At 39.9% G+C, this 14,861-nt stretch overlaps 1 protein-coding gene across 3 annotated transcripts in view; it reads left to right on the top strand.

Moving 5' to 3' along the window:
• The window catches only part of sbno2b (strawberry notch homolog 2b), a 71,856-nt gene extending 58,101 nt beyond the window's left edge, over positions 1–13,755 (top strand). For all 3 annotated transcript variants that reach the window (XM_059340635.1, XM_059340634.1, XM_059340636.1), the window contains 13 exons: positions 144–275; positions 416–551; positions 2,594–2,706; positions 4,532–4,603; positions 4,801–4,909; positions 5,018–5,089; positions 5,225–5,368; positions 5,721–5,815; positions 6,782–6,874; positions 7,040–7,171; positions 7,711–7,787; positions 8,119–8,309; positions 9,290–13,755. In XM_059340635.1, the coding sequence (XP_059196618.1) occupies positions 144–275; positions 416–551; positions 2,594–2,706; positions 4,532–4,603; positions 4,801–4,909; positions 5,018–5,089; positions 5,225–5,368; positions 5,721–5,815; positions 6,782–6,874; positions 7,040–7,171; positions 7,711–7,787; positions 8,119–8,309; positions 9,290–10,512 (2,589 nt within the window). In that variant the 3' untranslated portion in view covers positions 10,513–13,755. The remainder of the gene's footprint in view (positions 1–143; positions 276–415; positions 552–2,593; positions 2,707–4,531; positions 4,604–4,800; positions 4,910–5,017; positions 5,090–5,224; positions 5,369–5,720; positions 5,816–6,781; positions 6,875–7,039; positions 7,172–7,710; positions 7,788–8,118; positions 8,310–9,289) is intronic.
• The last annotated feature ends 1,106 nt before the right edge of the window (positions 13,756–14,861 follow it).

Here is a 14,861-nt window from a genome sequence, read left to right as displayed (position 1 = left end):
TAGACCCAATAAAATTATAATAAAGTACTAAAGTACAAAACAGCATTACAGGGTCATCCATACAGTACTTCTGTCTGTTCCAGATTATTCATCTTATTTCTTAAGCCAAATGTCTGACAATGTGGTGAATATCTTTTCTGCAGATGACTGGCCGTAAAGGGCGTGTGGTGCGGCGCCCTGATGGCAGCGTCCGTTATGAGTCGAGGGCTGAGCAGGGTCTTACCATCGACCACATCAACATCAAAGAGAAAGATCGCTTCATGAGTGCAGAGAAGGTCAGGCATACTAATCCTAATGATATATTTCTTGGATAAGAACATTAAAGAATGCAAACATTCTGTATGTATTAGAATGTACTTTATAGACGTTGCTTAATAAGATCTTCAACAATATTCTGACCCTTTTTTTCCTTCAGTTGGTGGCCATTATCTCAGAGGCAGCCAGCTCTGGGATTTCCCTGCAGGCGGACAAGCGAGTGAAAAACCAGAAGCGCAGGGTCCACATGACCTTGGAGCTGCCTTGGAGTGCAGACAGGGCCATTCAGCAATTTGGTGAGTCAGGAAATATAATCTCACAATGACCCTTGGAAAAGTAAAGGCGAGTCAATGTTACAGAAGAGGACAAAAAATAGCATATAATGTAATTGACAAAATTCTTGGGTCTCTCAAGCCAATTTAAAGTTTTGCCGTTGTTTGTTGGGTGTTACATGCAAGTCAGTTTGTGTGAAAGATGACTTATTGCAGCTTATCACACAATGTCAACCAATATGTGCAATTTCTGATGTCAGAGGCAGTGGTCAATGAAATATGAGATTTTTGCTGCTGCACTTCATGATGTAACAGGCTGAAAGAACGGCAAGACTCTGTTTTTCTAATTGTCATGAGTACGTCAGCTTTCTGGCTTTGACTGTTTTCTATGTATACGACAGAAACTTTGCGGTCAAAGGGTATCAGGAATGTTGAGAGACATTTGGAGAGGAGAGGGTCACTCTAAGGAGCCCTGCCTAGTTTTATGTCTTATTCTCATGTTTTGACCGATAATTACCAATCAGGACAAAAGTTGTCTTGTCCCATTGAAACACTAACTATTTATGAGGTGGTGGTTGCTTCGAGTTATTCCACAGGGTATGATCTAAACATTTGACCTTTTGTTCTGAAAAGGGTTGTTAAGTCTGTTATTTAATATTAGCACATACATTGAGATATATTTAGCATCAGAATGCTGCAAGGCAAAGATTAATTAGAATATATTAATTTATCATGCATTTATTTTTTTCTCTTTTTAGATTCTGCACCTATAACACACACACACACACACACACACCATCACAGAAGAGTGGATGAATAGATTGTTTGCAGTAATTAGCAAGCTGCTTAAGTACTTCTTTTCATTAGCAGCCTTCCTGCTTATTGTTAAACTCTAAGCTTAATTCTTGTTTGGCAGGTTAATGTTCTCTCTCTCTCTCTCTCTCTCTCTGTCTCTCTCTCTCTGTCTCTCTCTCTCTCTGTCTCTCTCTCTGTCTCTGTCTCTCGTTCTCTCTCAATTCAATTGGCTTTATTGGCATGACATAACACTGTACATAGTGCCAAAGCAAGCGTCAGAAAAAAAAGATAACAGTAAGGAAAGCAATATTTACAATAAATTATTATAATTCTATCATTCATTTTAATTCATTAAATTAAATTAATTCATTAATTTAATTCATTATTTTATTCATTTCTCTCTCTCTCTCTCTCTCTCTCTCTCTCTCTAACTCTCTCTCTCTCTCTCTCTCTCTCTCTCTCTCTCTCTCTCTCTCTCTCTCTCTCTCTCTCTCTCTCTCTCTCTCTCTCTCTCTCTCTCTCTCTCTCTCTCTCTGTCACACACACACACACTTATTGTACAACTACACACAGACGGTCACATTTAATTGTAAGAAATTCTGAGGAATTCTCCTTGACTTCCAGAGTAAAACTTTGTGGAAAGTTTTTTTAGCTGTTGGCGGTTGAAACAAGGGATCTTGTTTGTAATTATGTATATACATTGTGAAGCACATTGAGTCTGCCTTGTGCATGAAATGCGCTCTATAAATAAAGTTGAATTGAATTGAATCTTCTCTCAGAGTGTGAATATCAGAATTTGCTGCAGATCTGATAACATTTGATGTTGCAAATCTTATCATGTCACCTAGAATATCCCCTTCATACTTTTCAGTTTCTAATCATTTATATCCATTCTGTGAGTGGATGCAGCGTGTGTGTGTGTATGAAATATGGGTCAGATCCAGCCACCGTTTAAAACCGAGACATTCGAACACAGTGACTTAAAGATAAGCTGGTGTGAAATGACTATTGTGTATGATAACAATGCTTGTCGAGGATATTTTCATTCACTTCATCTGGCTACATTTCCTCTTGACAACATCACAATCATGACACTGGGTGCTCATCCATCTATCTTTGTTGTTCAAACTGTAAAATGATGGATTTTAGCTTTTAGGAATTAATGAAGTACACTGTAAACTCCACTCAGGGCTGTCAGGCTGTGTCCTCAACTCTTTTACTGTTTTAGTATAAACACTGTCTCATCATTGTCTTTTCTTTTCTCTTCCAAGGTCGAACCCATCGGTCCAATCAGGTGACAGCCCCAGAGTACATCTTTCTCATCTCGGAGTTGGCTGGCGAGAGACGTTTTGCCTCCATCGTGGCTAAGAGACTAGAGAGCCTGGTAAATATCATAGCTCATTACATGTGTTTGTGTGGGTGTGTGAGTTGCATTAGCTGTTCTTATTATGCACATTTACTTGATATTTCCTTTCGTGAAATCTCTCTCCTGGGGAAATAATCCCTTTCATCGTATTGTCGTTAAGAGTGTGAGAAGAATTGTTGTGCTGTAAACAGAGAGGATCTGTGTTGTGCCTTTATTGATAGTTGTGATCTGGGTTGCCAACGACTCAGCCATTTGCCCCTTCACCCTGCCCTCACCCTCTGTCCTTCCTGTTTCCTGGGGTATTCCCTCATAAAAGATTCTCTTTTATAGTCTGTTCACTTGAAGTTACATCAACTTTTCTCCGCAAACCTCAAGAGATTATGGGTCTTTCCCTTCTTCCAGCTCAATAATGGAAATCTGAATAAGCAGAAAAAGCAAAGTGGATCATTTATAAGTCTTGGTTTATTTTCCGTAATTATCAATGCATTTCAGCACTAGTGGTCATTTATTTCCATAGTGACACAGCATGACAGTTCTTTTGGGAAAATGGCAAGGAGGGCGCCATGGGACGGCGGTTCCAGGAAGTCATTCATGCGTTTGCCAGCCGTGTTCGGTAAATCTGAATCAAGAATAGGTCACATCTCGTCTGCCTCCCTGAACCCGATACAACACAAGTGCACAGACACACAATCACTTTAGCTTAGACTGCTGAATTCCATTGCAACCGGCTGACTCCAGATCAGCAGTGAAGTCATATTTGGCTAAGACATCCCTTTGTTTTGGTATCTCAAGGCGTTTTTCTGTGTAGGCAGAGCCAGCAGCTGGCTGCAAGACTAGTCTGCTGTGACACCTCCCTCACAGTTAATTTGATATCTTAAAAGTATGGAAAACAGTCAAACACAGGCTGAGATCTGAGATAAACCTGGTGCATTAAAATTTAAGTAAACATTTAGTTTTATGTTTGTTTTGTAGTGGTTGCATGTCTCTGTCTCTTAAATGTTACCCAAAGTCCTGTTACGGCACCAAATGATGCCAGAATACGGTTGAAGTAAAAGTTTCGTTTCACACCTCAACCTCATCTGTTTCCTCTTGATACCTTGGGCAGAGACCAGGTTGTGTAGTCACACTATCTGACGTGAGTGTAATGAAGCTTTCACATACTGCTGTTTGATGCAGAGTGATTGAACCTGCAGCTAAAAGAGTGTGGCCCATTCATTTTAGGCAAATATCTGAGGTTTAATTCCTGGAGTCTTAAACTATAATGTCGTTCCAAACACATCACTAGTAAACAACAGAGTTTTTTCAGACTTATTAAAAAAATATGCAAAACATTTTCGGATTTCTGAGTAATTTTAAGTGATGCCTGCAGTGAAGATTCAATGCAACATTCATATGAAGTCAGTTTAAAGGATTTCTGTATTTAGGCTACACGGTATCCAGTAGATTACCTTTGATTTCTATACTTGAAATTGAAAGCTCTAATGTTAATATCATTATTTATCGTTTATTTTTCTTGCAAAACTAATAAAGTCTAAAAACAAGTTCATGCAGTAACTTCAACTCTACAATCATGTTAAATACTGTATCTGCTGTATTTAAAGAGCAGGTTTTATATTAAAGAGGGCTAGAAGTCCATACTGTTATCTGCTTTGAAGTCGTAGTAATCCTATAAGGACTGTATAGTAACCTGTTCATCCTCTGGTACCAAGGCAATGGTGATCAATAGCAAACAGATTCATCCCATGTCACTTTTTCCATCTGTGTTAGTGTGATGATGCTCTGACGGCTGTGAACCCAACACCACTTATACTAATAAATCTACTGTTGCTAATCCACTTTTCAGGGTGCATTAACTCATGGAGACAGAAGAGCCACAGAATCCAGGGACCTGAGCAAGTACAATTTTGAGAACAAGGTAGGCAAATTTATCACCCCCTAAAAATTAAAATGCTGTTCTTATAAGTGTCAAAATATGACTTTAATCTTTAACCTTTCAAAGTTTTTCTCACTTATAACAGTATACAGAATTTAGTTTTTAACTGCTACTTTCAGTTGCTGATTGAGCCTCAGAAAGAATTTGTTTGTACAAATTATTTGTCCCTTTTCTTGCAGTATGGTACCAAGGCTCTGGATAAAATAACCAAAGCAATCCTTGGCCACATAGAGAACAAAGTGCCCCCTCCCAAAGATTACCCCGGGGGTGACGCCATGTTCTTCAGAGGTGTGTTTGAGTTTCGGTTCACTGTCACCATCTGTAACCTTCGAACAACTTCACTAGCACAATATTTTCTGTGATTGATGAGTAAAAAACTGTTTTTCTTTATTCCAGACATGAAACTTGGAATGATGGATGTGGGTATCTTTTGTAGAGAGTCTCGCTTTGGGATCAATACTGAGAAAGGTAGGGTACCCAAGGCATAGTGTACGCCTGTATACTTAAGATGAGGCTACTAACTTCAAAGTTGAACCCAGTTGTGTTCATATGCCAACACAAAATCAGGTGCATTAACTGTTCTGTGTTGTGTCTTTGTCCCAGACTGCAGCATCACCAAGTTCTTAAATCGCATCCTTGGCCTGGAGGTCCACAAGCAGAACTCTCTCTTCCAATACTTCACGGAAAACTTTGACTACCTAATCGAGAAGGATAAGAAGGAGGGCAAATATGACATGGGAATCCTAGGTATGTGTGTCGAGTCTTTCCTCAAAACACACCATGGGTTTCAGTTTTACATAAAGGCAATTCAAGCACTAAAACCAAAAAACACAATTTTAATCTGCTGCCATTGTTTAAAATATATTGACAAGCCTTTAAAGCACAGACCAACACTACATAACTATGTAACGTATTTATGAATGACATCAGTAATGTTGTAAAACAAAATCGTTTGTTCCCTTTTTCTCTGTCCTTCAACATACCTTAACAATGACTGTGATTTGCCTGTGAGGGATTGGTTTTTAAAAAGAAAGAAAGTTCCTAAACTTCTAATGTGAGTAATTATTTTGGTTCTCTTGTTCCTTTGTGTGTCTGACAGACCTTGCCCCGGGGAACGATGAGATCTATGAGGAGAAGCAGGAAACTTTCTTGACAGTTGGAAACCCTCAGGATGGTCAGGTTGTCCTCTATAAGGTAGGCACCACATTCAACTTCATTTTAAGTACATTTAGTCCCGTGTTGTCAGACAGTCAGTACTGTGTGCAAAATATCATTATTATATACAGAGCCAAAATAAGAATTGTGTTGCACAAACTAAGAGCAGATCAGCAGGCTTGTGTCGCCTATGTGGACCTGTATGCAGGTGTAGCAGCCACCAGAAGGGCCACAGACAGTCTGATGAGCGCAGGAACATTTACAGGCCCAGGCTGCTCTTGAGGCACTACACGTCATTAACCAGAAGTGTCTCTATGAATATACATGATGTCGAAAAAAATCTTTTACTCTCTCTCTCTTCTGAGTTAAATCCAGTCAGGCTTTTATGCACCCAAAAGACCAAAACAATGAAAAGTTCATGTTTAATGGCTGCTAACTAAGCAATCCTCACAGCTGAGATAGCAAATACCAACAAATATGAATTCATGAAGGTTTTCAAGACAAGCTTTGCACTGTGCACAGTTTTTGCATACAAAGAGACCTGGAACAAATTTGTTCTACATACCCTGAAGTCCCAGGGGTAACTCAAGCAGCTGTCTCTGCACTGTATGATGATTGATGTCACTTTTCCAGCTGAAAGACTGTTATCATACAGGCTTAGCCCAGGGCTGAGGGGCCTATGCAGACACTAGTGGCAGGTGTGAACAGGATAATTACCGATATCTTCTGCTTTTAGCTGTCGGCTGCAGGCTAACCTGCAGCTGACATTTCAAAGCTGGCAGCCGGGCAGAATGCTGCACAGCTAGGACCAGTTTAGCAAGTATAGAGGGGGGTGTCGGATACATTCATGACTGTGGCAGACCATGAGTTTAAGTCACCTTTACTGTCTATCTGAGTGTTTAGTATGCATTATTTAAAATATACGTTAGCAGAACGACTATCTTACCTTCTGGACAGCAGTGTGTGGTTTCTATCATAGCATTGAGATCCTTTTTGCTCCTGTAGATCAGTGTGGACAGAGGCATGCCCTGGGACGAGGCCTTCGGCAGGTCACTGAAGCACAGCAGTCCTGAAGAGGGATTCTACCTGTCCCTGAAGGTGAGTCTATGTTATAATAATCAGCAAACTAAACCCAGGCTATACCGTAAGAGACACTATTTGTGTCTAATTTATTACTTAATACAGACCTTGCAAAAAAAAGCATGTTTTTATTAGTCCCCAAGAAGGTGCAAATAATCCACTGTCTGCATGGCTTCTCCACAGCTGCGAGGTAACCACCCATGTGTGCTGCTAGCTGAGCAAGGAAGAGGCAAGAACCTCACTGTCTACAAGCCTAATATTGGCAAGCAGACCCACCCAGAGAGCTTGGACAACCTGCAGCAGCGCTACCGGAAGGTAACCGACTTGAATATTTTTTTGTCGATTAATCATTTAGGCTTAAAGTTTAGACTGTATATATATCAGTGTCTATATACTGAATTAAGTCCACACAGTAGAGAGAAAAATGTTTTACTTTCACCAACACTTAAAACATTTTCAGGACTGAGGTCTCTCTCCTTTTGCAATTGCTTTGGAGTTTCTATATGGAGTGTGATGCCCCCTTCTGGCCATGAGGGAGTACTGAACCAGGCAATGTTCATGACACTGAACAATGAGGGAATAAATTACAGACTCTTAAACTCAATAACAGAAACATAATTGGGAACCAGAATAAAAAGCATATGTGAATGCTGGTTATAAAGTCCCTTTATAATGATGGTGTTTATTAAAGCTGTACCTGTTTCCCATTGCTACAGGATATGAACCACAGATGACCTGTTTAGCCAACTGAATACAACATTTATAACATTTCTGTGTTGGTAAAGATGTTTTTTAAGCTGTGTTGCATCAAAACTGTTGAGTTCTTTGCTGATGTTTTTCATTTCCTTTCCCAGGTGACTCCAGAGGAAGCCAGGGAACACTGGGAGAACCAGTTCACCTTCTCCTTCAAGAAGTGTAGCCATGCCAACTGGTACGTAGGAATCCACAATGTCCCTTGGGATTACTGGCTAAATGCATCCAATCAGGCTGCTACTTATTCAGAGGGTGGTTTTAAGGTCAGATGCCATTCCCAGGGATTTGCAGATCACCTGAGAACTAGTCATGAAGAAATAAACCTCAAGTCTCACATGTTCCCTGGTCAGCGGATGGCCAGTGAACTGTGTTTCAAATGCCAGGATGGAGGCAGTCCCTCAACCTGCCGTGCAGTTTCCATAAAACAGGGATATGCAAGAAACATGTGCGTTCTTTTTGCTGTTTGCATTTAATATTTGACTTTTTCTTTCCTGTTCTTCCTCCCTTAGGAATGGAAAGTGTAAGAAAATAGAGCAAGGTGAGGAGTGTCTGCAGGGCATGCGCCTCCGTCAGTACCACATGTTGTGTGGCGCTCTGCTGCGTGTGTGGAAGCGCGTATCGGACTTGGTGTCTGAAATCACCGGCTCCAGCATCCTGCAGATCGTCCGCCTTAAAACCAAACAGCATAACAAGCAAGTTGGTCAGTACACCTTATGTTCTCTAAACACTGATAAAAGCCCTTAATTATGTGTCTGCAATTTCAAAGAAAAAGGAAAAAAAAAGAAAACTTCCCTTTGTGATGAAAAAAGATAAAGAAACATATTATGTCATAATAATGACGTGCTTATTGTTTGTGCAATATTAAGCCACTAACTGTCATTAAGGGACTAACAGGACTTTAAAAGATGTCAGTAAGTTGTTATGATGGTCAAATGTGAAAAGTGCTGACGATTCTTTATGACACAATGAGGAAACGAAATTGTCACCCGCAATCGTTATTTGTCTCCTGTGAACTTTAGTGACTACTTCATTGACATTAACTAACAATTGTGAAATTATTAGACCGGGAAAAAAAAAAGAATATGTTGCAATTCAGACATGAAAACAGCATGAGGACACTAGCTGGACGTTCAATGTCTATTTTCTGTTTGCTCTATACACTGATTGTTTTAAATATATTTTTAGAATCATATAATGCAGCAGGCTTTAAGATCTGGGTTTAAAAAAGTGTTTTGAAAAGTGTTTTGATGATTGAGCTCCCGCACACTGTTGCTCAGCATCACAATGTATTGATCACACTAATCATCTCTTGTCATGAGTGTTTATAACCGTACTTACGAGATGTTGTACAAGCCGCAAGCTTTTTTAAATTTATTAGATTTGTAATTTCTGTAAATATTATCATATTATTTGTTGTGGTGTCCAACTTATCCCTATTTTTCTATTCTTTTTTTGTTCTTGTTTTTTTTAATTGTATGTGGATTATAATGTAACAGATCAAAATCTTAGTTTGATCTGTAAATTGTGATGCTGAGTAGGAGCAGTGTGTGGAATCTTCCTTTTTCTCAAGACTCAAGTGATACTCTGCAGAATATTTCCTTTGAAAGAAAAGTGTCAAGTGAATGAATAATGTCCTTGTGTGTTAACCTCACTGATAACCGTACTCCTCCTTTCTCCCAGGTATCAAGATCCCAGAGAACTGCGTGGCCCGTGTGCGTGAGGTGCTGTTGCAAATGGACGAGGAGGTGAAGACGAGACGAAAGGAGCGGGAGCAGCAGGCCGTGGAGCAGCGGCTGACTGAGGAGCGCATGCGTAAGATGGAGCAGGAGAACAAACACCTCCTGGCAAATCTGTTCAACCAGAAACCCATGCTCAACCAGTCCCTGGCTCAGTCTCTGGCCCAGAGTCAGATCCTCAAACAGAAACTGAACCAAAACGCTCTGCAAAGGACACAAACTGGGAGCATGTCTCAGCTGCAGAGACTGCAAGCCCAAACCCAGTCCCAGTCTTTACAGCAGCCCTCCCAGAACTTAGCCCTGTTGCCCTTACAGAGAAACCCCAGCCAAACGCAGCAACGGACCCATAACAGCTGGTCCAACAATTCCACCACCACCAACCAGGGCGCCGTCCCCAACACGGTTAGCATCCGCTCCAATTTCTCCCAGTTTTACCCGCAGTCCTTTGTGTCCCCTTATCAGCAGCTGAAGAGCCCGTCACTTCCACTCCATCAGACCACACTGTCTCCCAACTTGTCTTCCAAGAATCCCCTGGATGAGATCTTGGACCTGACAGTGAGCTCACCATCGCCCTCCCCTGACAGCACGGAGGCTGCGTTGAATCTGGAGAGCCTGGCTGGACACTCTGCAGCGTTCGGGGACGACTTTAATCTAGAGTCTCTGATTTCTCAGAGTGTGTCGAGCGCCCAAATACAGCAGCCTCTTTTGCTACAACAGCAGCAGCAGCATTTGCAGGCGACACAGCAGCAGAGCCAAACCCTGCTGGCCAATAACCACCAGGACTTATTAGATTTACTTGACTTACCCCTGTCCCCCCAGATGCCCACACAGAAAGCCAGCCCTTCCTCCTCTACCTCCTCCTGCTCTTCCTCCACGTCCTCCACCTCAAACAACCTGGTTTCCCACGGCGTCCCTGCCGTCCTCCTCCCCGGCTCCTCCCTCATCCCATCATCGTCCCCCTCCTCTCTCTTCTCCAGCCCGTCCTCGTCTGCCTCTCTCTTTTCCAACTCCTCCCCTCGCTTCTCCTCCAACTATCTCCTCCCTCAGTCGGACTCGCTCCCCTTACCCAACGGCCACTCTGCCACTCTTGACGTTCGCGAGGCTCTGAACAGCATGCTACAGGGTCCAGACCGCAAGTCTGTCATTAAGTACCGACCACAAGACTAAGAGCTGCAACAGCAACGGCTCGTCTGGACTTCTTTTATTTTTTTTATTATGTCTTTTAAAGCAGATTGTGTCTTGTTTGCTGCTGTCTACGATCGCACCCTCGGACCTACTCCCTCTCCCCTCAGGGCCTATAGTCACGTCACTGCCTGTCCCGCACTCAGCTCACCCTTTCTCTTCATCCACCTGTAGCGTTCACCAGCTCGAGGCGATAGCGGGCTCCATCAATATCAGATTTCTGCACCAAAGTGTGTCCTCCACAGTGAAAGGCAGCTGTAACAAAACAAAAGTGAAAAAAAAAACATGTGACAAGAGTATTTTATTGAACACACGAGCTGTCAAAACAAAAGCTCACTCATTGAGGTGTGGAAATCGTTTAACGAACCTCCGGCTGCTGATTTTACGAGGTATGATTGGTGAAGTTGCTGGAAGCTCTAAATGCCTTTCACCAGTTAAAACCACATCTTTATTAGACTTTGCTTTACTGTTACTTCGCTTCATGGCCGTTTGTCTTGACTAAAACAAGGCTGTATGCAAGGCTTGGTTTGAGTGAAACTAAACATAGCGCTGAACTGGAAGATGGAGAAAAAAAAACAGATGAAATCTTTTAGCTGATAAGCCATGAAATGCCTCAGTTTTCTTTTTTTTTCTCTTCTACATGCTCCCTCTTGTTTCCCTCCCTGCTTTTATGAACACTAGTGTGAAGAAAAAAGGGAGAGGAAGAGCAGTCTGCTGTTGCAAACAGTGCCTTTGGAGAAATCTATAAATGCAGTCTTTAAAAATCCATGTAGCCTAATGTATAGATTTGTACTCTTGAGCATTGGTTTTCATTTTAATTTAAACATGGTATATATTTGTATTTAACTTTTAGCCCCCTCAGTCCGTCAGTCAGTCGTTGTTTGTGTTACACTATGCTGGTGGTGGTTTCAGGAAGAAGCCTCCATTAAGCCTGTATGTGCTCGTATGATTGTCTGTGGAGCTGCTCTTAAACAAGAGCAGCGGACTTGTCATTTTTTTCTGTGTCCCTTTTGTCCCTGTTGATGCACCGATGTGTTTTGGGGGTCAGTACGGCATGGATTATTGAGCAGCATGGATACAAATTAAGTCAAAAAAATTTGATCACCCTTTTTTTATTTTTTTATTTTGACGATAACATTTAGTGACTCCTGGTTTGATCTGATTTTGAATTTCTCAGGAAAGTCTCGAGTGCTTTGTTGTTGTTGTTTTTCTGTGTCATTTTGACCAACCAACGAAAATGAAATTTCAGTTCAGTAGATGACAAAGGATTTCAAGGTTTTATTGTCTTGGGGTCTGAATAGAAAATCCTCTTAACTTCACTTTGATAACAGCAGCAAGTGTGAGATCAATTTCTCATTAAATGTGTTTCCATTTCAGGCATCAACATGTGAAACGTGCAGACTTGTGATGTTCACTGTGTGTGATATTTAAAAACCTGTGAGATCTGGCCATCTTTGTGTGAAAACGATGCACTGTAGTTGACAAAACGCCGGGATACGTTCAAGTGATCAAAAAGCAATAAAACCATATTCTACATTTGTTGTGAAACAGAATGCCTAAGTACTGTTTACGCTCAACAGGCAAAGCTTTGTGGTTACCTTTGCATGGTATGAATCTTCTCGTTTCTGTTATGCTTCATAGTATTTTAGTTAAACAGATTCTGAAATGCATAAAACCTTTTGTATAGTAAGTTTTCACGGGATGAACGCAATGCGTTCTTGATGTTTTAGTCATCGTTATTATAAAAGTTATTGTTATTTATATTTAAGGGATATTTAGATTTTAGATATGTTATCCTGCTTATTAGAATAGTTAACGAAAATGTTTGGTCAGGGAAGTTTCTAGTTTTCAAGATTACTATAAAACAAATTATATTATAACCTGCCACCAAATAAGATTGCACTGTTCTGTACTGCTGTACAGTGTCTGGATTTATTTCTGCTCATTTCAGTTTTGCTTTTCTCAATTGTTTCTCCAACTCGTAGACCTTTTTGTCAGGCCTTCAGTTTGCAGAGAGATACCAAAGTATTCCACAGACAGACACCCCTAAAGTTACTTAAAGATATCAGACCTTTTTATCAATCTCAGGAAGAAACCTACAAGAGGTGTAACGGTCGGGGCGTTAGCAGAAATCTATCATTTCCCCTTCTAACAGTGGTGAAACTAACCAGTACATGTGCTATTTTGTTCTTAACTCTGTGCTGTGACTCTTGCTGTATTTATGTTTTAGACTTAATGTGATGGGTTTGTTGTTTGTCCTTGTGAACATGTCAGTGATTCTAAATGTTTATGCCTTCTTAGGGCAAAGATCAAAGGCTTTTTCTTTTAAAGGAACATTATTTTTTCTGTGGACATTTATATTTTTCATTTGTGTTGGACATTTAATTCATGTTAAAGCTGACAGATTTTCGAGTCGATTGGCACCAGGGTTATACTGATATGTGCAATTGATCTGTCCAAGCCTTCGCCGCGCCCTCTGAGCAGCACATGTTCCAGTTTAGACTCACAGTTTCTTGTCAAGGCTTCTTCTTTTTTTTCTTATCTTAGCATGTTTTCCTGGTACCCTGGTTATTTTGCTTTTAATATTCCTCATCAGGCACATTCCGAGACATCAGTCTGCAAAATCTTTGCTTTCAATTTGTGTTTTATAGTAACACAAAGAAAGCTTTATGCATTTGAGGGATATGGACCGCATTTTTAGGAAGAAAAAACTTTTTTAAAGATTGGTAGTGATAGCGTAGTAAGGCCTTTTATCGTTTTATTATCATTTTTGCACTAAGAATGGCATAATCAAGTTACTGTTCTCTTGTTGGTTATGATTGAGCTTGTTGTTTTTCTGATCTTTGATGGATAGCTCTGTGTATACTGTAACCATCTTTCTTGTTTCTCCACCGTTTGCATATTACATACATGTTATCACTCTCAAAAATAATTTATTGCTAACAAAAAATGAAACAAAAAACATGCTACTGATTGTATGTATTTTTAAACAAAGCCTATTTTTTCTGTAAAAAAAAAGAAGAAAAAAAAGAAACCGTGTTCAGCACTTTTATTCTGGGTTGTGCTTTTGTTTTCTATATATTTATAATTTAGATCCAAATGTATATATTGTAAAATTTGTGCCTTTCGACTAATTCTTTAAAAAGGTTTTCTACTCATTAAAGGAAGGACTATATGAAATTGCAATCTTAACTTTGTAAACAAATAAAAACTTGAAGATTGCTGAAACTGAGTCTTTTCTTGTTCATCTGGAATGTTGTCCCACTCTTCCCCTCGCAACTCAGGGAAAGGCCTCGGTCCTGCTTAGTTTCAGTTTAGTTTTACTGTTTTTGTAATGGGGTATTTGTTGGGTGCCAGATTTAATAAGGTCACAATAAATGTTTCCTTTGTTTCCTTTGTCTGATCCATCTCAGCCCCAATAAGTTTAAGTTGTAAAACCAGATAGATGAAATAGATTTCATATCAACCAAAAAGGTTTACGTATGAAAAAAGTTGACAAAGACGAAAACAAAGGACATTTTCACTTTAATTTGAGTAAGTTTTAGTTAGTTTTGTAACCACAAAATACAGTTTCAGTTAGTTATAGTTTTTTTTTTAAACTCATTTTTATTTTTATTTCAGTTAACGAAAATGTTTTTTCAATTCTATTTTTCGTTATTTTGTTAGTTTTCGTTAACTTATAATAACCTTGGTGTGGATACAGTTTTTTATTGTTGTGTGTGTGTGAAATTTTTAATTGGTTAAATCGTCATACATGAAAGTCTGATTTCAACTGATCGAGCAAATCTACATCACACCAATTTTTTCAAAATGTTCTTGTTTTAATGCCCTTTTTGTCATAAGAACCCCTGATTTCCTCAAGGTCAAAAACACAAAATATGCAATATTTTCAAAAATAAAGTGGAATATTTGGGGTGAGGTTATTACAGCCTTGACTAGGTCAATAATTGATAACTCCTTTATATCAATCCCAACACACTAAGACCATTTTTATGGTGTTCAGCTTTTTCATTGTCATTTATTTTGCAAGTTAAGAGAACCATTGGAACTGCATGTGATTAAGCTCTGCTGCCCCTGGTGGTTTGATGGGGGTCATCACACCTAAAACCTATTTTCCCTTTATTTTGAAGGGAGAGGCTTAGATTTATTAGGTATTCATGGGAAAAGCATTATATTATTTCAGGATTACAGTGTATCAAAAAATATGTGTTTATAATGGGAGTCAATGGGACCAAAACGGGCCTTAAGGGTCAAAGTCTGAGTGTTATGCATATCTCCTATTCCTATTCTATTCTTAATTAACCCTCGAGGCACCTTAGGGACCAAATGTGTAC

Source organism: Centropristis striata, chromosome 9, assembly GCF_030273125.1.
Source record: "Centropristis striata isolate RG_2023a ecotype Rhode Island chromosome 9, C.striata_1.0, whole genome shotgun sequence".
Taxonomy (NCBI): Eukaryota; Metazoa; Chordata; class Actinopteri; order Perciformes; family Serranidae; genus Centropristis; species Centropristis striata.
Note: the sequence above shows the minus strand (reverse complement) of the source record. Positions and strands in the feature narration are given on the sequence as shown.